Raw genomic sequence first — 20848 nt, 5'->3', positions numbered from 1 at the left:
TCAATCATTCTTTATTACTATTAAGGTTAAAGTCCAAGACTTTAAGGTCTGCAAATTCTGGCCCCTTGATTATTTGATGGCATAATAATCAACTTAGGCACTGCAAAACACCATAAGCAAAGTAAAAAGATAAATGACAAACTAAAGAGGAATATCTGCAACTTTTATCCCAAGGGCTTAGGTCCTTAATATATAAACAGTTTCTAAGAAATGGAAGAAAAAAAGTACTCCTAGGAAAACAAGCAAAACTATGACCACATGGTTCACATAAAACTCAAATGGATTTTAAACATAAGAAAACATGCTCAATTTCATTTATAATAAAAGGAATGAAAATTAAAACGACACAAATTTCATTTGCATGTATATGGCAAAAACTCACAATTCTTATAAAATCTCAGTGACCAAGGCCATGGAGGAATAAGCATTCACATAGACTGCTGGCTACAAAAGGGTACAACCCCTGTGAAGAGGAATCCCTCTGGAGAGGAATTGACCCAGCAATCTGGAAGCTTATCACAAAGACACAGTGACAAAAATACAAACAATTCTATGTACAAGGGTACTCACTGCAACACTATGAAAGGGTAAAAGACTAGAAATCGCCAAATAGCCACCAGTAAAGGTCAGAATGAAGAAACCATGCAAGTACTCAGCAGCTAGAAAATGAAGATCTCTATATATTGTTCTTGTGTGACCTCCAAGTATAGTATGTTTGTATAATAAAGAGGGGGAAACGTGCATGTATAAGTATATGTATATGTACTGGTATGTTGTAAAACATGCACACACAGAGATACACATACACACACGCACACCATACAGAGAGATCACACAAAAGCACACACACAGATACCACATGTATATGTGCTTACATTTTCAAAAAGTATCATTAGAAGCAAAATTAATTCTAAGATAAACGACCCAGTTTCTTTTAAAAATGCTATTAAAAACAAGAGGGAAATGTATTTTAAATTAAAAGATGTTCAACCAAATGGGATGTATAGATCTTACAAGAATCCCGATCCAAACAAACCAACTATAAAAAGACATTTAAAAAAAAGACATTTTTGAGACAACTAAAGAAAATCTAACATGTACTAGGCATGAGATGACATAATTATCGTTAAGCTTGCTGGGCATGATTATGGTACTGTAGTTATGTATTTTTTTAAAGTTTATAATTTTAATCTAGAGATTTCCCTCCTTTTTTTTTAAAAAACACTGTTTATTATAGATTTGTCTTACAGAAGTGCCCAGGTATCATTTTAAATAATCCTTTATCCCTCATATTTTTTGTGAACCGGTTATTCCATCTAGAAGCTTATAATTCAGGTTCAGTTTCTTCAGCAAGAATATTCCATAGGTGGCATTTTATACTTCTTACATATAGTCCTGTTGCCAAGAATGCCCTTCTCCCCTTTGGCCTGACAAACATTTACTTATCCTTGAAGACTTGGCTCAGAAGTCACCTCCTTTGGAAAACCTCCTTAACCTCCAGTCCCATACTAAGCTGACTTCCCCTACTTACTAATCCAATAGCTAACCCTAATGGCATTGGAACTGCCTGCCCCTCTGTTGCCACAATCAGGCTGTGAACACCGTTAGCAATGGACTAGTCTGCAGGACTGGACTCCATGGAGGCCTGAAGCCTAAGTGGGTGAAGTTCCAGGAAAGTAATCTTTACCCAGTAAACACATCAGACCATGGCCTGGTGTCATGGCCCAACCATTCATACCTGGTAGGCAGGCAGCACAAAGCCAAAATCTCCAGGGTAACAGGAAGGAGTAATGTTCAGGAGTAAGACCCCCTGAGAATATCAAAGGGAGCTTTTTGCATCTGGCAAACTCCTTACTATTTGTAAACACTATCATCCACAGCTGCATGGCTCAATGGGGAACTTATGGAAGCACTTCCCAAACTGGAATGGGCATTCAAATTGCCCAGAGAATCCAAATCAAAATGCAGATTTGGATTCAGCAGGGCTGAAGTGGGACCCCAGATTCTGCATCCCAGGTGGATGCTGTTGGTCTGCAGACCACACTTGACCTAGTAAGGTTCTGGGAAACCTGAAAGTCAGCCCTCTCTCAGGGAACATACAGCATTAACTCTTGTCTTACTCTCTTTTAATCTAACACGGTCTGTGTCATTAAAACAAACAAACAAATCCAAATTTTAAGTCTTCTGCATCTGTTGGCACCTTTCTTCTAATATATCCCTCCTGTGACAACTACGCAATCTCTCATTCATCTAGATCTCTCCAGCCTGGAAAATATAAGCCCTCAGTAAATGCTTGTTAAGTGATACTCTATATAATCTCAACATATTTAATTCTTTTCCACCGGCTTCTTGTTAAGGTATGCTTGTTCACTGGTCCATTTTTCCCATTTGATTATCAACTCCTCAGAGGCAGAGATTCTTCCCTTTGTGCCGTGGCCCATGGTCTGGTCTGGCACATAAGCAGCGGTCAGTGGTGTTTGCTGACTCAGCCTGATGACTGAACACGTACACACACTACGCAGGTTCTGAGAACCCTGAATACAAACCTATCCTTTTTTCTGAGGGACTTAAATGCTCACATGTAGGACTTGTTTTCACGGAAGTTTAGTAACATACACTGAAAAGGATCATCAGCTTTACTTAACAAATAAGGAAAGAGCAAAAGAAAGTTCTATATTATGCTTCTTCATAGACAACCTCATCGAGATAGGAAAAAAACGTTTCACAAAAGGTACCTCAGTCTTCCCACATTCATCAGGCGGATCCTGGTGGATGGCCATTTGATACTTGACATATAAAGAAAATGACTGGCTGAAGGACGACTTGAACTCTGGGTCCTCAAAGGAGACAGGTACTAACCTCACCTTCAGAGCAAGGAAAATACAAGCAAATGCTATTGAAACAGCTCTACCTGCTGATGTGCTTCTGAAGGTGAGGCTAGAGTAAGATCTCCGCAAATCCACTTCCAAAGCTCAGTGCTGGAGTTTTTCATGAAATAAATAAACCCTGGAACGTGCTGACTGGCCCAGAGCCTAAAGCTCTAACTTTATACTAACACTTAGGAGAATTTTTAACTCCTAAGGGCCAGGACAATTTATTTTTCTTTTGTTTTTTACCCTTTCCACCTATTGTGGTTCTATGCACAGAGTCAACACTATTGCTCATGGTAGTGGTCACTACTTTTGTCCCCTCTACTAGTATTGTTTTAAGATTTTTCCCCTTCCACATTTTTCTTGGATATTCTGATTTACAAAATTACAAGCATATGAGAACTTCTATTAAAATACTCTATTACCTTTAAAAAAATTCTACTATCTTACTTTTCTAGTCCCACTCAGTTGTGTATAATTTAGCTGTCATGAACTCTGTCTATACATGACTTTTAAATGGAGATAAAGCCTATTAACCATGTTATGCAAAGTATGCCTGTCATAAAAATATAAAGCCTTTTTTGCTTTTTTCCTCATAAATATTTTATCTTAGAGTTCTATTATTAATTTTTAGATAAATACATCCAGACATAGCGACTTTAAAGATAATTCATTTTACGTGTTACTTTCCACTTTGCAGTTACACGTGACTGGCACTTAACGTGTCCTAGGTAAAATTTGCACTTTCAGAATGTCCGTTACTCCACATTCCTATCATTTTGCAGATATGCTGCAAATTGAATATAAATAAAATGTACCACAAATAAATCAAGTTATAATACAATGGTATCAAATGGAGGGGGAAGTTCCATTTGCACAGAAAAATTACACTTGGCCTGCTGACCTGGCTCACAGTTGGTTTATCAGGTGGATCCTTGTGAATAATCATCTGGTAACGTTTATAGACCTGGTAAGACTCCTGAAATGTGGCTTTGAACTGAGAACTTGGTGGAGATGATCTCACCACCCTCACCTTCAGAAGCAGTTAAAAAACAATGTTCGTTAATTAATTTATTTATTCCACAGAATATGCATTAACAGTTACTCCCACCCAAAAAGAACCGAAAGTTTCCATACAAATATTAAAGCATAAACATACGATAATATTTTAACATTAAAAATTAACAAGATAGTAAATTTTTTTAAAAAGTTATTTCTCCAACTTACAGACTCATTAAAAAGGCAGAGGATCCTGTCTAAACTCTTAAGACTAAGATCTATGACTGAATTATGGAAGACTGACTCTCTTGTAAAGTGGCAGGATACTTCTGGCACTCAAGACACAAACACAAATAAATACTCTTGAATTCTAGTTGTATGCAACTCACCTTCAGTAAATCATTCAGAAAAACTAAAAATGTGAATATATTTTCTAGACACTCTTCATGCATCACTCCTAACTCTAAACTTACAGATTTTGTTTTTTAAGTGTGAAAGACAACCCTCACAAAGTATTCCTATTTCATGGCATAGTTAAGAATAAGACCCTAAAGTTAGATTTCTTTTACTCAAATTTTCAATGTCACCATCTTGGTCAAGCAAATAAATTTACCTCTCTGTGCCTTAGTTTCCTCACAAATAAAATAAGGATGAGTTAACAGTAACTGCACAGTAATGGTGAACATTTATTTTAACATTGATTATTCACTAACCAGTTAAAATGTGTTAGCAAAACAGAAGAGTAAAACAGAAAATCGAATGCAGTATAATAAAAGGGCTAACTGGAAAATTTTCACGTGTGCCGTAAGAAGCAATTCTTCTGCAAAGAAAGAGTAATATACGGTGGACAAAAAGTCTCTGCCCATCCAAGGTATCATTATGTTAAAAAAGTAAAAGCTGCTGGGGCGCCTGGGTGGCTCAGTCCGTTAAGCGGCTGCTTTCAGCTCAGGTCATGATCTTGGGGTCTTGGGATCGAGCCCCACATCCGGCTCCCTGCTTAGCAGAGAGCCTGTTTCTCCCTCTCCATCTGCCTGTCACTCTGCCTACTTGTGCTCTCTCTCTGTCTCTCTCTCTGTCAAATAAATAAATAAAATCTTAAAAAAAAAAGTAAAAGCTGCCTACTGCAGAACTGCTATTACATACTTTAAGTAGTATGTCCAATTCTCTTTACAATTTGAGAAGAAGAAAGTCAATACCAAAATCAGAGCAGTTAAGGAATTACAATAGTCAAAGTTGTTAAGACTTATGTCTGATAATATATATGATCCTAAGGTTTAGATTGCATTAAAGTTAATTTTCAATATCAGGTCCTTAGCAAAGCTCTTAGATGGTATTAAGCTACAAATTCAAAGGCTGACCAGTTATTAATGAGATATGAGAACATAATAAAATCATTATCATTAATGTTTCGGAAAAAAAATGTATAAACACCAAATACTGAAGAATGTAGATTTAATCTGGGATGTAAATAAAAAATAATAGGAATACTCTAAAAGTAATCATACTATGCCTACAGAGGTTTGAGAGAATTACTGAGAGAGGATTAAAGTAGTACAACTTAGTACTATTTAGTTAATTCCTAATTGCTGGCTCGCATGTGTACTACCATTTGTTGCCTTAATGAAGATCAGGATACTAGAATGGATAAAACAGTGATTTGCCTGGTGTGATCTATTCTCCTTCACAATCTAACCAAAATTGCTAACAGTGAAATTTTAAATAGTATATTTTGTCACTTTAACTACTAAATTTCAATCAAGGGATACAAAAAGCCAGAGTCCCTTACATAGTAACATGCTAAAACTGGAATTATTTTCACAACTTTAGTAGCCAAACTGCCTGAAGTATTTATTTTAAATCTTAAAAAAAAAAAAAAAAAAGGTTTTTGTCAAATAGCAGTTAACCTAGTAAGTACAAATGCTACTCCATCCCAATTCACTTTAATTTCCCATTATTTAAACAGCAAAATATCAACTTAGTATAATCTCAAATGAAAATAATCAAGGTACCAACAACAACAAAAAAATAAAACAAAACACCCTCCAAAGTACCTCTAACTTGTGTGATGCATTCTCTGGTAAAGATTCAAAAATTAAATCTTCAAGTGATTTGGGCTGGTTGGATTTATTAGCCTTTGGTGGGAACAAAGATGGTGGTTCACCTTGAGCCTGGAAACCCTCAAGTTCTCCAGCTGGGCTCTGCTGCATGAGTTTTAACCTTTTCCTTTCTTTCCGGATTTCCTTTGCTTTCCGACATGGAGGCTTACTCAAATCTGCCCCTTTGCCTAAAAACAATTGCAAAATATTAGACCAATCACATTTGACTCTAGAAATGTTTTTTTTCCCCAAAAGTCTCAAAGATTCTACAGAATTAAGTCTAAAGAGTTCCAATAGCTAGATTAGCTTTGTAAGTAGATGCTTCAGAAGATTCTGGTGTAGAGCTCTAAGTTGATCTTAAAATTCTTTCTCAGAAGTAGGGACTGTCAAAGAAAGTAAATAGTCACAGAAACTTCACACAGCTCTTACTGTGAAAATTTAAAAAAAATTAATATTCATCCACTTCTCTGCCTTTATATTATAAGTTGAAAAAAACATAATCAAATATCTTCTACTACAGGACACGGGTATTTCCAGCCCATTCCTGAGGGACATTTCTCTCAAAGCACTGGTGACATAAATACATGCTTAGGACCTGGGTGTAAATGAGTACCGACCCCAGAAAACATTCTGGCAGGTTTTTTGATGAAAAAATACCCTTGCTTACTTGAAAGTATTTGTGTCTCTCCATCTAACAAGTGGATGGGGTCTCATTTGTTCAGCTCCAGTTAATGAAAGTTTTGTTTGAATTAAAAGAGCAAATATCAAACTGAAAGGCCTTTAAGATATAAAAATTTTAGCTACAATAAACCACGAACTTTAGTAAGTGCCCTTTCATCTACCAAAAAGTCTTCAAGGACTTGATGTTGAGATCATCATTAAGAGTTAGAGGCAAAAAAAAGAGAGGCAAGTAACGAACACAAATGAAAACTTCAAAATAATTTAAATGCCCAATAACAGAATAATTATACAATTTTTAAAACAGCTAAGCAACAGAATATCAGTCATTAGAAATGCTTAGAAATTTTCAGGGATTTGTCATTACACAAGGTTAAAAAATAATTCCACTTATGTATAAATAGACACATGAAAAATATTTAGAAAAAAGCCTGGAAAGAAACGTAACAGTCATTTTACATGGGTTTAGAAGTAGAGAAAGGACTTTTTTTTGCTTTTTCTTCTTGCAGTGTTCTCTTTTCTCCAAATTCTCTAACAATAAACATACTTTGTAATTTTTTTAAAGTCATTAACAAAATAAAAATGCTATTTTAAGATTCTAAAACAGTATTTACAAATCATATAAAAGTCAGCAATATGAAGTTTTACAAGACTAGCAAGTTCAATTTTATAGAAAAGAAAATCAAGACCCACGGTGCTAAGGGACTTGCCAGAGACCAAAAGCTGGTCAAAAGAGATGAATCTGATGTAGGGCGCCCAGGTGGCTCAGTTGGTTGAGCATATGGCTCTTGATTTTGGCTCAGGTCATGATCTCAGAGTCATGAGATGGAGTCCCGGGTCAGGCTCCATGCTTAGCATGGAGTCTGCTTGGGATACTCCCTCTCCCTCTGCCCCTGATGATGCACGCTCGCTCTCTCAAACAAATAATAATCTTATTAAAAAAAAATAAACAAATCTGATGAGAAAATAGTGAGTTCACAAATAGTAAAATCATATTACAACTTCACTAACATTTTTTCCAATTAAAAACAAACTTTACATATAAAAACAGACTTTGAATAAGTCTAATAACCAGGCAACAAAGAACTGATTCTATAATTAACCATTACTCTATTGCCTTAAAGAATGAATTTTCTTTGTCCTGGGAATCTGTCTCATCAAATTTGTTCTGAGAGGCACAAGAGCATTTGGTTAAGAGCACACACTCTGACATGGGCTGCCTGAGGTCATCTCTGTCACTGGCTAGATGATCTTGGGCAAGTTACCTTGTCTATACAAAAAAGATAATAACCAGTACTACCTATGGAGCTCTATGAGGATTAAATGAGTTAACACGTATGTAGCTCATAAAACAATACCCACTGTTCGGCACTGGGTGGCTCAGTCGGTTAAGCATCTGCCTTTGGCTCAGGCATGATCCCAGAGTCCTGGGATTGAACCTGCGTCGGCTCCCCCCGTTCAGCGGGGACTCTGCTTCTCCCTCTGCCCCTCCTCCCTACTCATGCATGCCCTCTTTCTCCCTCTCTCTCTCTCAAATAAATAAAATCTTCAAAAAAAACCAAAACAAAACAATACCTACTATTTAATTAGGGTTATCTATTATTATTAGCTATTATATGCACCACCAATCCCTACAATGTTTTACCTATACAGGTACTCCATAAATGGTAATAAGGCAAAAAAAAAAAAAAAAATCCTGCATTTTCTACAAGTTACTCAAAACTACATTCCCTACCAAAGTTTTAAAACTATGAACAAATTATAAAACTACAGTGAACTGAGAAACAAGTTTTCAACATTTTTATTAAAGACCAGCTTTACACTAATTAATTCATTGGACTAAGCAATCCTTACTGTGCTTGCTTTACTCTACACATATGTACTATCACATTATCAACTGAAATAGACAGCAAATTAGGATTTCAGCTTACTTAGGGGATAAAGATCTTCCCAGATCAATAAGATCCTTCAAAAGAACGGGAGCAGATCAATATAAAATCAGTATACCATACCAACCCTGCACCCACAGAGGTTCAAACCACTCCAGGATCCTAGATTAGTCCCAAGAGTTTTGAATAGAGTTCAAGAGACCTGCATAATTTCTAATTAAGTTTCAGGAAATATACTTTTAACATTTTTAAAATAAAAAGGAAATGAATGCTTCCAGAGAAAATCCAAAGATTCCTACATTTTAAAATTGTCTTACATTTCTAGTGAGAAATATCATAAGGTGAAAATAACTGCAAACTTTTTTTTATGGTTTCAGTAATCACACTGCTGCAGATAAGGTTGGTACTGTTATTCTACACTGTTGTGTACAGTAGGGTAAAGCAAGTGGGTAACTGCAATATCCTAATTCTAATTCTACCACTCTCTGTGTCCTTGAGAACCAGGTTTCTCAGTGTGGAAGAAAGAAGATCCAAATGTCAAACAAACATGTAAAAATATGATAGTCCTGAATTTGAACTGTAAGTATCAACATGACCTCTCATGACCCCTTGCGTCTGTTCATTGAAAAAACCTAGAAAACAATGACCAAGCCAGTAGCAATAATGGTCACATCTAGTCTAGTTGATGATCTCCAAATACCATTTTCCACTAAAAGAAACCAGGACTCCTTGGAGAAATGGCTGTACAAGATGATCCAGGAGCATCATGTCATAGGAAGCTGCCAAGAGTACTACCATTTTATCCTAAAAAAAACCCTAGAAGCCAACTTAGAGAAATTCCCACAGGACAGAGAATTAAAACATAGCCAATGTGTTTAGACCCATGAGTTCACAATGATGGATGGATGGATGGATTGGTGGATGGAAGGAAGGAAGGAAGGAAGGAAGGAAGGAAGGAAGGAAGGAAAGAAAGAAAGAAAAGAAAGGAAAGGAAAGGAAGGAAGAAATTAACTAGTCATTGTTAGAAGAGTTATTTTGTAGGATGGAAAATAAAATGCAATAATCAAGAATTCCTCCTGCCTTTGCTATGAGTTCTATGGGAAACAAACAGATGAGATGAAGGTTCTGTTTATGGAAGTATCCAGCTAGTAAATGAAAAATGAATGACAGACTTAGAATATCTAACGGATCAATGGATTTAGGCACTGAGCATTGATCCATGGCTATTAGCATTAAAAAAGAGAGGTACCCAGACATTATGTGTCTCCTGAAAGAACATCCCACCACCCATGAAGTAACCTTACCTATCCTCAAATAAATAATTTGAACTCAAATCTGATTAAGACTTCTCTCCCTCCCCAAAAAAGCAAACAAACCACAAACACCAAAAAACAAAATACAATTTAATCTTGAATCTGGTCTGATTTAATCTTGAATCTCTAGATCCAATGATCAGTTTATAGGCAGGTACAGGAATATGTTAAACTGCACTGCAGATGTAATTAAATAACCCAGAACAACCAACCTAGTTTCTTCAACAAACAAAGTGCAAATAAAAAAGTGGGAGTGATGGAAGGAACCTACAGATCTACAGAGATTTTTCTAATTGTGTCAACCAACTACAATATGTGGCTGTATTTGTATCCTGATGCAAACAAAATTGGAAACTTAAACATGGACTATTCAGTAACATTAAGGAATCTTACTTAGGTGTAATGGTGGGAGTATGAATATGTATTTGAAAGCTCTTTTATTTTTTTTTAAAGATGTATTTATTTTAGAGAGCAAGAGAAAGTATTCGCAGACTTGAGTGGAGAGAGGGGCAGAGGAAGAGACTCTCAAGCAGACTCCCCACTGCACATGGAGCCCAAGTCGGGTCTTAATTTCATGACCCATGAGATCATGACCTGAGCTGAAATCCTGAATGGGATGCTTAACTGACTGAGCTACGTAGGCACAAGTTCGTATCTTTTAGAGAATCATTCTGACATATGGGATGATATAATGTCTGGAATTTGCTTCAATATAGTACTGGGGGGGGGGACAACTGGATGATGAGTATCGATGACACAAGAGTGCCCATTATGAGTCAGTAACAGTGTCACATAAGAGCAGGGTACGTGGAAGTTCATTATAATAGTCTATGTTTCCAAAATGAAGGTTTTTAAAATTTAATAAACTCTAAGTAATATTTACAATAAACAAAATAATAAAAGAACCGACCCTATCACCCAAGAGAGTAAGAGTTGAAAGAAATTATCTAAATCATTCAGAACATTTCATTAGACTATTCTTACTAATTAGGATGAAATCTCAGTTGGCAACCCCTTAAACGCCATGAAAGCCTTCGTAAGAAAAACTATTCGAGGAAAATGCAAATGCACAGTTTTCTGTATGTTAACATGATTTAGATAAGAAAAACTACAATAGTAATAAAAATGTCTCCTTTGGATCATTCTATATAAATAAATATAAGAACAAATTCAGGAACTGAAGCATAACCATCCAACTGACATTTAATGAACTAATTTTTTTAAAAAGTCATACAAACACATGCATGCACATATATATGTATATATAATAAACCCATTTAATGTTGGATACTTTTTTTTTTTTAAAGATTTCTTTATGTGAGTGAGAGAGAGTGAGCACGCGAGCAGGGGGAGGGACAGAGGGATAGAAAGAATCTCCAGCAGACTCTGTGCTGAGCCCAGAGCCAGACATGGGGCTTGATCCCAGGATTAGGAGATCATGACCTGAGCCGAAATGAAGAGTTGGACACTTAACCAACTGAGCCACCCAGGTGTCCCAATTCTGTATACATTTTATAACCTAATTCTTTTACAAGTGAAAATATAGAAAAAAATTTTTTGACCTTATTAAAGGTAAAGTTAAATATCAAAATTTGGAAATTTTTAAACTAAAATTCATTATGATTACATAAAGAAATCTAATGATAAACTAGAGAACTTTAATGCCTGTATCTTGAACATAATACCTAAAATTTACTTTGTCTCACTTCACACAAAAAACAAAAATGTTTAACAGCACATCTTTTCCAGATAAAAATTTGATTCTCAAACCTCCAGGGTCCTAAGGTAGTAAGAAGAAATGGAACTCTTTTAAAATATCTGTATTTGGGGATAATAAAACTAATTTAATTTCTGGATTTTTAAACATAGCAGTTTTTAAAGATATGATTTGTCCATTCTAAATCCAGGTAATAATAAATTATACAAACTATGAATCTATTTTGCAGATTTCACATAAGTCGTGTTTTTAGCTGATGGGAGAACCCAGGGGCTACAAAATCTCAAGCACAAAGAAAATCACTAGGATTTTAAAATGGCCACAGAGCAAACTTGCCTTACCTGGCTTAGGAGCCATGTGCATTTTAATTGGATGGGATGGCTCACCAGAGCCCAACTTCTCCTCTATACGTTGTGACTGAATTAATTCCTTAGATTCTTCTTTCTTTGGGCTTTTTCCTTTCTTCTTTTCTTCACTCTCAAAGCTCTCTTTGAGGTCATCACTGAGTGTTTTAAGGTCACACTGTATATCCAATTTATTTATTAACGCAAAGTCACCCGCAACAGTCTCCTCCATGGTGGGCTCCATGGGCTCATCTACAAATCAGAAGTCAAAGTCCATCAGCTAGGCCATCTGACACAGTTAAGATACACATAGGAAAAAAAACAATGCCCCTTTTCCCATGTGGAAGAGACTACTATGTATGCATAAAATCCATTCTCCTGGCTTCCAAAGTAACAGAGCTGTAGTTAAGACCGTGGCACCCAAGCAAAGGTATGCACCCCCAGTCCCTCTGCAAGTTGTGACCAAGCTCCCACCAATGGAACATAACCAAACTGATATGCCCAATTTGGCCTCGCTTGTTTTCAAAGGAATTTTGTGACCCTGAACTTCGACCCTTTACCCTACCCACTGGCTGGATTAGTGAAAACCAGAGTGACTGGAAATCACACGTTGAAAGGAGTCCCAGAATGGATGGGGTGGGGGGGTGGGGAACAGAGTTGCAGGCTAATGTGGAACACCCACACTGGACTGTTATATGAGGAAAGAAAGACTTCTATCATTGTTTAGTCATTGCAGTTTGGTGTCTTTGTTATAGCTGTCTACCCTTCCACTCTACATCACTCTTATAAATTCAGTTGCAGAAATAAATAATTTAGAAGCCTAAAACAAGTCAAATAGAGAACCAAATGTAAAAGCCATGTGTAAAGACAGGTAACCATCAATTTATAAATGGAAGGCACCTTAAAGCTTATCTGAATGTTAATTTTTGAAACTCAGAACATGATTCCCAGCCACTGAAAAAAATTTTTGACTAACAAAATTTACTTAGTTTTTCGGATTATGTACAGACAGTACTAATCAGAGCTGCACCAAAATTCTGATATTTCCAATGCCCAATTGCCCCCGAACCTCTACACCCCTGAGCCTTCCCGCCTCTTTGTTGCCCATAGCTCTGCCAAGTCTGCTCCAGGTTGTCCTGAATCTTGGGCATGAAGGACAGTGCATGAAGGCGAAGAACTTACCTGTCCTCCTGGTCACTGTATCACCAGTGCTTAAAACAGGGACAGGTACATTGTGGGCAATGAAAACACACTTGGGGAATATATTAACAAGTTAAAACTGGGATGGAAGGCTTCCAGGATTAGGTATTTTCTGTGGCAGAAGTGAGAAAGAGCTCTAAGGATAGGTAGCATTCCCAATTATCAGGCTCATGTATTAGGCACTGCCTATATGAAAACTTTTAAAAGGAAAAGAAAAGACACTGAAAAAACTGAAAAAGCAAAGTATCTGTAACCAAAGTTCATTAAATATTTCTAATTATGTTGTAGGAAATTGACTCTCAATTCAAAGTTTATCACACAAATAAGAAAATTCCGGGCAATATGATTTACTGAAGGGCTTCCTCGAACACAGAAAACCTAAGCTTTACTCATCATTCAAAGTGATTATGCAATATTGTGTAAGGTGCACCTAAGCATCTGTTTCTCAAACGTAATACCACTTCCCATTTACTTCACAAGGTACTATTAGGATCAAGTAAGATAAGAGTTGTCAAAGTACTGTGAAAACTAAAGTTCCAATAAACCCCAAGACATCACAATATCTTTAAAACTGTCCTCCATCTTCTTCCGAGGCTAGACTTACCCTGACAGGCATTCCCTTTATCCTTGACTTTTGGGCCAGTGGTAATAGTAACAGCAACACTAACAGCAATCCCCACCATCAGAAAAACAGTACTACCTGACTGCAGTATGGACCCATTCCCCTACTTAATAACCGAAAATGACAACCTTGGAAATCTACATCGATGTAAAGAGTTTTTACACCCCCAACTCATCTTACCCTCACAATTTCCTTTGGAAATTTCCCCTTTAGCCAGAAATTTCAACATTTTTTTCAAAACCTTCTTGTGAGATTTTGATGGCTGAAACTGTAAAGGTCGGCACCTAGGAAAGCAAAATAAATATTTAGAAAGTGAACTCAAACTAGAAGAAATAAAATGAGTTCTGGGCAGTGTCTAGTACAGAAAGGCAAAACTCATGCCCGGGATTTTTGGGCAAAGATAGGGCTTGATGTAGCCTCTAGTCCCACCCCAAATCTCACTAAAACTACATTAAGGAATTAGAAAAAAAGAAAAAGGCATAAATCACTGGAAAAAAAAAAAGAGAAGAGGAGAAATGCTGGAAGCTGGGCAGAACATGCACAAGTGGTAACTGACTTAGCAGACCAAAGAATTTTGAATCCTAAACCAACAGTGGGAAAAGCCAGAATGATAACCAATTTTCTTTACATTAACCCTACAAATTTTAGGGATTGGTTGATACCTGATACCTCAGGAGATAAGAGTGAAGGTGGTTCTAAAAATAGAAAGATCTCTTGAAAGTCTGTTTTGGAAGCAGTTAGATGTCTGATGCCTCCACCACTCCACACAGGACTCCCTACACAACCCAGGAGAAAGCTGCACATTTAGGAAAGAGTAAAAAATAGGGCCTCCTACATGAGGATGTAGGCACAGTGGAAAGCAATGAAAATGTACTAGAAACAGGAAGCTTAAATGAAAGTCTACATACTGAATGTGGAAACCTCCAACCCATTTCCCAACCCAGCCACAAACATGGGCACTTTCTCTCCAGAATGTGACCAGACCTCGAGATACCTCAGGGACTCCCCCCTTGGAAAGTCAGAATCACCAGACACTCAAGGAGAACCTCTACAAAGACACTGGAGAGCCTAAAAATACAAATATCCTAAGAAGAACACGCTCTTATTTCTCTTTAGCTATTACAGCCACACAATAATGGGAGGTTACAAAAAAAAAAGAGAGAGAGAGTCCAAAACCAAAAATCTCTCAGAAGTAAAAATATAATAGAAGAAATAAACAATTAAACAGAAGACTCAGAAAATTAAGTTGAGGAAATTTCCCAAAAGATATTGCAAAAGGGATGGAAAACAAGAGAAAAAAAAATTAGAGGATCACTCTAAAAGTTCAACATCTGAATGAAGACATTATAAAAGAATAGAAGAAAAAAATGGGGGGAAGAAGATCAACAAAATAATAAAAAAAATTTCTGTGAAGTGAAGGATATGATGGGAGGAGGCCCCAGGTAAGAAGAGCCCCTTAAGTCTGTATGCAATGGATGAAGAAAGACACACCACCAGACGTGAAATATCAGAACACTGAGGACAAAAAACCGTTCAAAAGGAAAGAACATTTTGGACAAAGGAACAAGAATCAGAAGCAAAGCCTTCAAAATTCTAAAGCAAAATTATTTCCAATCTACACTTCTATAGCCCAGCCAAACTAGATATCTGAGTGGTGAATTAAAACATTTTCAAACAGGGGCACCTAGGTGGCTCAGCTGGATGAGCGTCTGACTGACTCTTGGTTTGGGCTCAGGTCATGATCTCAGGGTCATGATCTCAGGGTCGTGGAAATGGAGCCCCAAGTCAGGCTCTATGCTGAGCATGGAGCCTGCTTGGGATTCTCTCTCTCCCTCTCCCTCTGCCCCCATCCCCCCTCGCACACTATCTCTTTCTCTCTTAAAAAAATTTTTTTTCAAACATACGAAGTCTAAAAAAAGTACTTCAAAAAAATAAACTTTTTCTCAAGAAAGCTATTAGAAGATGAGCTACACTAAAATGAGGAAATAATCTGAGAGGTCAGAGGAGACAGAAAACATGAGACCCAAAGAGAATCCCCAAGATGGCAGTAAAAAGAGATCCCAGGGTGACAGTGATGCATCAGTTGGAAAGACAACCTGTCCAGATCACAGTAGGTCAGAAGACAACACAGAGATATTCATCAAGAGGACACAAGTGATAGAGAACCTGAAGCATCTAAAAATACCAAGAGGAAATTTACACAACTGTGGGAGGATTTCTAAAATTGACTGGTGATGGGTACATAGAAGACTATGCAAACAAAAAAGACAATTATCAACTCCATGGAAAGCAAAAACTTGTGAAGGAAAGAAAATGTAATCAATACTACACTGCATGGCTCGACCACATAGCATATTTATAGGTCATGATACAGTGACTACACCGTCCAATATTACGATACTTCTGAGCTGGGAAGTTGGCAATGAGGACAAAAAGGAGCTTGAATGTGACAGGGCAACAGGGATGAAATAAAGTTAAATCCTTATCTTTCAAAGAGAGAAATTCAGAGATAATGAGAAAAAATAAAGTTGAATCCTTACCTTTTAAAGAGAGAAACCCAGAGATATGAGAAAAACCCAAAGATAATGAGATAAGGTTTCTGTAATTATATAAGCATGTCACTTAAAGGTAGAAAGAAGAATAAACAACAACAAAAAAATCAGTTAAAAAATTTGAGAGTGACTGCACTGGGAAAAAGAAATAGGGAGGTTCAGGGGACTGCAATTTTGCAAAGTAAGCTTTATGGAATTGTTTGATTTTTAAATTACTAGCATATATAATTCTATATAAAAATAAAAACTAAAAAACAAAAAAAATCATAGCCAAGGAAGCTCATCCTCATTTATACTCACATACTGGGCAGCCCCTGACATCTAACAAGAAGCTATGTTGTAGGTTATAATCGCCTTGACTTCACATTAAGTCTCATTATAACTACTGTAGTAAACAAAGTAAAAAAACCCAGAACAGTAAATATGCAAAATGACTCTGTAATATCAATACATGTAATGAAGTTGTGTAAAGAATAACAATTCAGGAAATGTTTGATTTCATGCAAAAAAAAAAAAAATTAACATTTTATAATTATTTTGTTTTGCAATGTTAATCGAATCCCTTTTCATAAAAGCAATATACCTGGAACAGAGCTTTACATTGAGAGGCACCCAATAAATTATAGAGGCTTGGTCTTTTTCTTTAACCCACTGAAATTGACTTTTTTTTTTTTTTTTAAACCTTTTCTGATTAGAAATTCTCAGGGTTCTAGCAAATCAGCTCCAGACTTATTTAAACAGAATCTGGGCCATAATCCAATAACAAACTGTTACTTGAAGGAAAAGGACTTCTGCCTTTGAGGATGTCACTGCTTCATAACCACTAAAACTGCAAGAGGACAGGATAGCTGTCTTAGTAAGATGATTTCAGTAAACCAGACACCCATCTTTTCTCTTTATTGCTCCAGTCCTATGACGTTAGATAAAAGAAAAGGATTCTTAACCAGGAATCAGTGGAACTGTGAGAGCCCGTTGGGAGCCCAAGATCATCCTAAAATTAGTATGCAAATGTTACATATTTTTGCCTATATGCCCCCTCCCTTTTGTTTGGCTGCAGAAAGGGTCTGTAACTTTTCATCAGATTGTCAAAAGTCTTCAATCCCAAAACAAATTAAGAGCAACTAAGAGAAAGAGGTGTGAGGACCAGCCAAAACATGATGGATACAACTGTGTTTGCTTTTTTATCTAGAGAATATATTCATATTGAAACTGTAGACAAATGCTTAATAATGGCAACATACTTTCCCTAGATTCTACCAGAAGAGGAAGGCAAGGAGGACAAGGGAGAAGAGGAGGATCTTTATAATCTGAGAAGGGAAAATCCTTCCATGTTATACTGGGGTTTGCTGGTTAAGCAAACACTTTGTAGGAAAATAGACTTTTTAGTTTAAGTTTTCCAATGAAGAAAAATGGACTCTAAATATATGTGGCAGATTAAATGTCAGCCCTCCCCCTCCTCTTTCTACAGATCCTATAGTGCTGTTTGAATATGAGTACTGTGTCCAGCAATACACTAGAATGTGGAAATCCCCAAGCTAAATTCTATAAAACATTTGATATCTAAAAGTAATTTGAGTATTTTCTAATATTCTCACAATATGTCATATCATTGACTAGATTGCTAAACAGCATACTTTTTCATATCCTATTTACACCCAAACCATTAAATAGTATTATTAAAAGCTACTGATGACATATAAATGTAGCATCAGTTTGTAGAAAAGATATAACTCATTTGTTCTTCTTTATAAAGAGTCTAGCTAGAATGAAAATTAACATGTAAAAAAAACAAGATGTCACTGAAGAATTATACATACTCTTCAAATTTATATATACATCCTCTTTCTTACCTTATCGTGTACTGAGGACAACATGTTTGATTCATGACAGGCTTATACACATATTTCCCGCTTCTAAAATTAAAAAGTAGTTTTGTTAATGTCTTACACATTTCTCACATGTACTAAAGTTGACTAGTACAGGAGTACAAAATTAATTAGAGTAAAAATCTAACCAATAACATAAAAATATTTAGTTACTCTTCATAACCTAAATAATCTTGCAACATAGACACACCAAGGACAGAGTCCAGCCTTTTCTTTCCTAAACCCTGATATATGTACTCCAAACCTCTTCACCTCCATCACCCCCTCAGCAGCACCTGCAATCCTGCCATGCCTCAGCCCACCACCAATCCTCAATACCATAAAGGCAATCAGAGGAAATCGCTGAGGATGAGGTGACACTGATGGGAGCCCTAGCCTACGATATCCACAGGTGAGGGTTCAAGTGTAGTAGCACAAGGCAGCCCAAAATTAACCTGATGCTTTCAGTGCTTTCTGGATCTCAGTTAGTGGCAGAGCCATGACATTATGGATTGAATTGTGTCCCCTCAAAATTCGTATTTTGAAGCCCTAACCCCCAGTACCTCAGAATGGAACTGTATTTAGAGACAAGGCCTTTAAAGAGGTGACCAAGTTAAAATGGCAGTTAAGATGAGCCCTAACGCAATCTGAATGCTGTGCATATAAGAAAAGGAAACTGCAGGCACCTGGGTGGCTCAGTCGGTTAAGCATCTGCCTTCAGCTCAGGTCATGATCCTGGGGTCCTGGGATTGAGCCCCACATCGGGTTCCCTCCTTGGTGGGGAGTCTGCTTGTCCCTCTCCCTACCCCCCACCTGTACTCTCTCAAATAAATAAATAAAATCTTTAAAAAAAAAAAAAAAAAAGAAGAAGAAAAGGAAACTGGAAATACAAAGAGACACTAGACACTAGGGATATATATACAAAGAGAAAGGACCACGTGAGGCCACAGCAAGAAGACAACAGCAATGTACAAGCCAAGGAAGGGCCTTCAGAAAAAAATAAAGCTGCAGACACCAGGATTTTGGAAATTTCAGCCTCCAGTACTGCAAGAATATAGAGTCCTGTTGTTTAAGATACCCAGTCGGTGGTATTTTGTTATGGCTGCCCAAGTAAACATACATGAGCTCGGTTCCTGAGTCAGAAACCTGGGAGTCATCTCAGATTCCTCCCTCTAAAGCACCTCTATATCCAGTCAGCAAGCTTTCTACTTCTAAAATGTACCCCTTACATCTGTCCCCTCCCATCTATCTTCTAACCTATAGCCACTGATGACAGCATTGTCATGAGATGACCAAGTCACAACCGGACCCTGCAGGGATCTCTGGAACGAGTCTTCCTGCCTTTGCAATCACCCCCTCAAATACCTCTCTGCCATCTGAATGATCATTTCCAAAACACAAATTCCATCACAATTCTGACATAAAAGCTTTCAATGGCTCCCCTCCACCTTTTAAAAAAGAAGTTCATCATGGCATACAAAATCCTTCAACATCCAACCTAGATCTACCTTTTGGGTCTCATTATTAAGTTTAAGAAAAGGTGTGAAGTTTTATTTGTTGTGCTCAATCCCATGTCTTTTGGGGAGTATTGGCACAGAACATTTAGCACTGTTTATATTTACATAAGGAACTTTATATATTCTAAAATCATCTATAAAAAGGTAATTACCAAAAAAACTTAGCCATCAAAGGCAAAGTGTGGACCTTAATGGAATCCTGACTCAAATAAACCAACTATAAAAAAAAAGGACATTTCTGAGACAAGCAAAAAATCTAATCAAACTAAGTAACAGATGACATCAAAGAATTATTGTGTAAAAGATGATAATGGTATCGTAGATACATTAAAAAGGAAAAAAGAATCCTTTCTTAGAAACATATATTTATTACAGGTATACTAAGAGGATACCTGAAATTGCTTTAAATTATTTTGTGGGGGAGGAGGGAACATCTTAGTTTGTTCAAGCTGATGTAACAATATGTCACAGACTGAGTGGCTTATAAACAACACAAATGTATTCCTCCTAGTTCTGGAGGTTGGGAAGTCTAACACCAAGGTGCCGGCATATTCTGTCTGGTAAAGATAAGCTTCCTGGTTCATATTTTTGTTGTAACCTCACATGGCAGAAGTGGCAAGGGAGCTCTCGGGGGTCTCTTTTACAAGGGCACCAATCCCATTTGTGAGGACTCCACCCTCTGACCTAATCACCTCCCAAAGGCCCACCTCCAAATACCATAAAATTGGGGAAGGGAGTGACAATGATACACGCACATTCACTCCATTGCAGGGAGCAAGGAGAACTGATGCAACAAGATTGGCAAAATGTTAACAACTGTTAACATGTACCTAGCCTGCGGATAGGTACATGAGGTTCATTATACCATACTCTCTACATTTATGTGTATTTGAAGTTCTCCTAATAAACATCTTTAAAAGGAGAGAGAAAAGAATCACTATACAAAGAAATACAATAAAAAAATTTCTTAAACCTCTTTCCAAAAACAGGAAAACATTTTAAAGGCAAACAATATTTTGCAATTATAAGAAGAACCTCAGTAACAAGAGAAATGTCTTTGTATTAAAGAGCTTTACCTTCGCCATCCTCGATCTATAAGATCCTGATAATCCTGTACTGTCATTGAATGTGCCCACATGCCTGAAAAAATAAGTGCCACGTGCCATGTTAATTATAGCAGGTCGAA

General features: G+C 36.9%; 1 protein-coding gene across 9 annotated transcripts in view; it reads right to left on the bottom strand.

The window, feature by feature from the left end:
- The window catches only part of ATE1 (arginyltransferase 1), a 167561-nt gene that overhangs the window by 143471 nt on the left and 3242 nt on the right, over positions 1–20848 (bottom strand). For 5 of the 9 annotated variants that reach the window (XM_078077048.1, XM_078077046.1, XM_078077051.1 and 2 more), the window contains exons 2-7: positions 20739–20802; positions 18131–18193; positions 13909–14012; positions 11904–12158; positions 5921–6153; positions 2736–2864 (exon numbers count right to left, since the gene is read on the bottom strand). In XM_078077048.1, coding sequence (XP_077933174.1) covers positions 2736–2864; positions 5921–6153; positions 11904–12158; positions 13909–14012; positions 18131–18193; positions 20739–20802 — 848 coding nt within the window. Of the gene's footprint in view, positions 1–2735; positions 2865–3774; positions 3904–5920; positions 6154–11903; positions 12159–13908; positions 14013–18130; positions 18194–20738; positions 20803–20848 lie in introns of all 9 variants that reach the window. The other 4 variants (XM_078077054.1, XM_078077053.1, XM_078077049.1 and 1 more) reach the window with 2 other exon arrangements.

Source organism: Halichoerus grypus, chromosome 7 (genome assembly GCF_964656455.1).
Source record: "Halichoerus grypus chromosome 7, mHalGry1.hap1.1, whole genome shotgun sequence".
NCBI classification, from domain to species: domain Eukaryota; kingdom Metazoa; phylum Chordata; class Mammalia; order Carnivora; family Phocidae; genus Halichoerus; species Halichoerus grypus.
The sequence above is the reverse complement of the archived record's forward strand: the minus strand, read 5'-3'. Positions and strand labels throughout refer to the sequence as shown.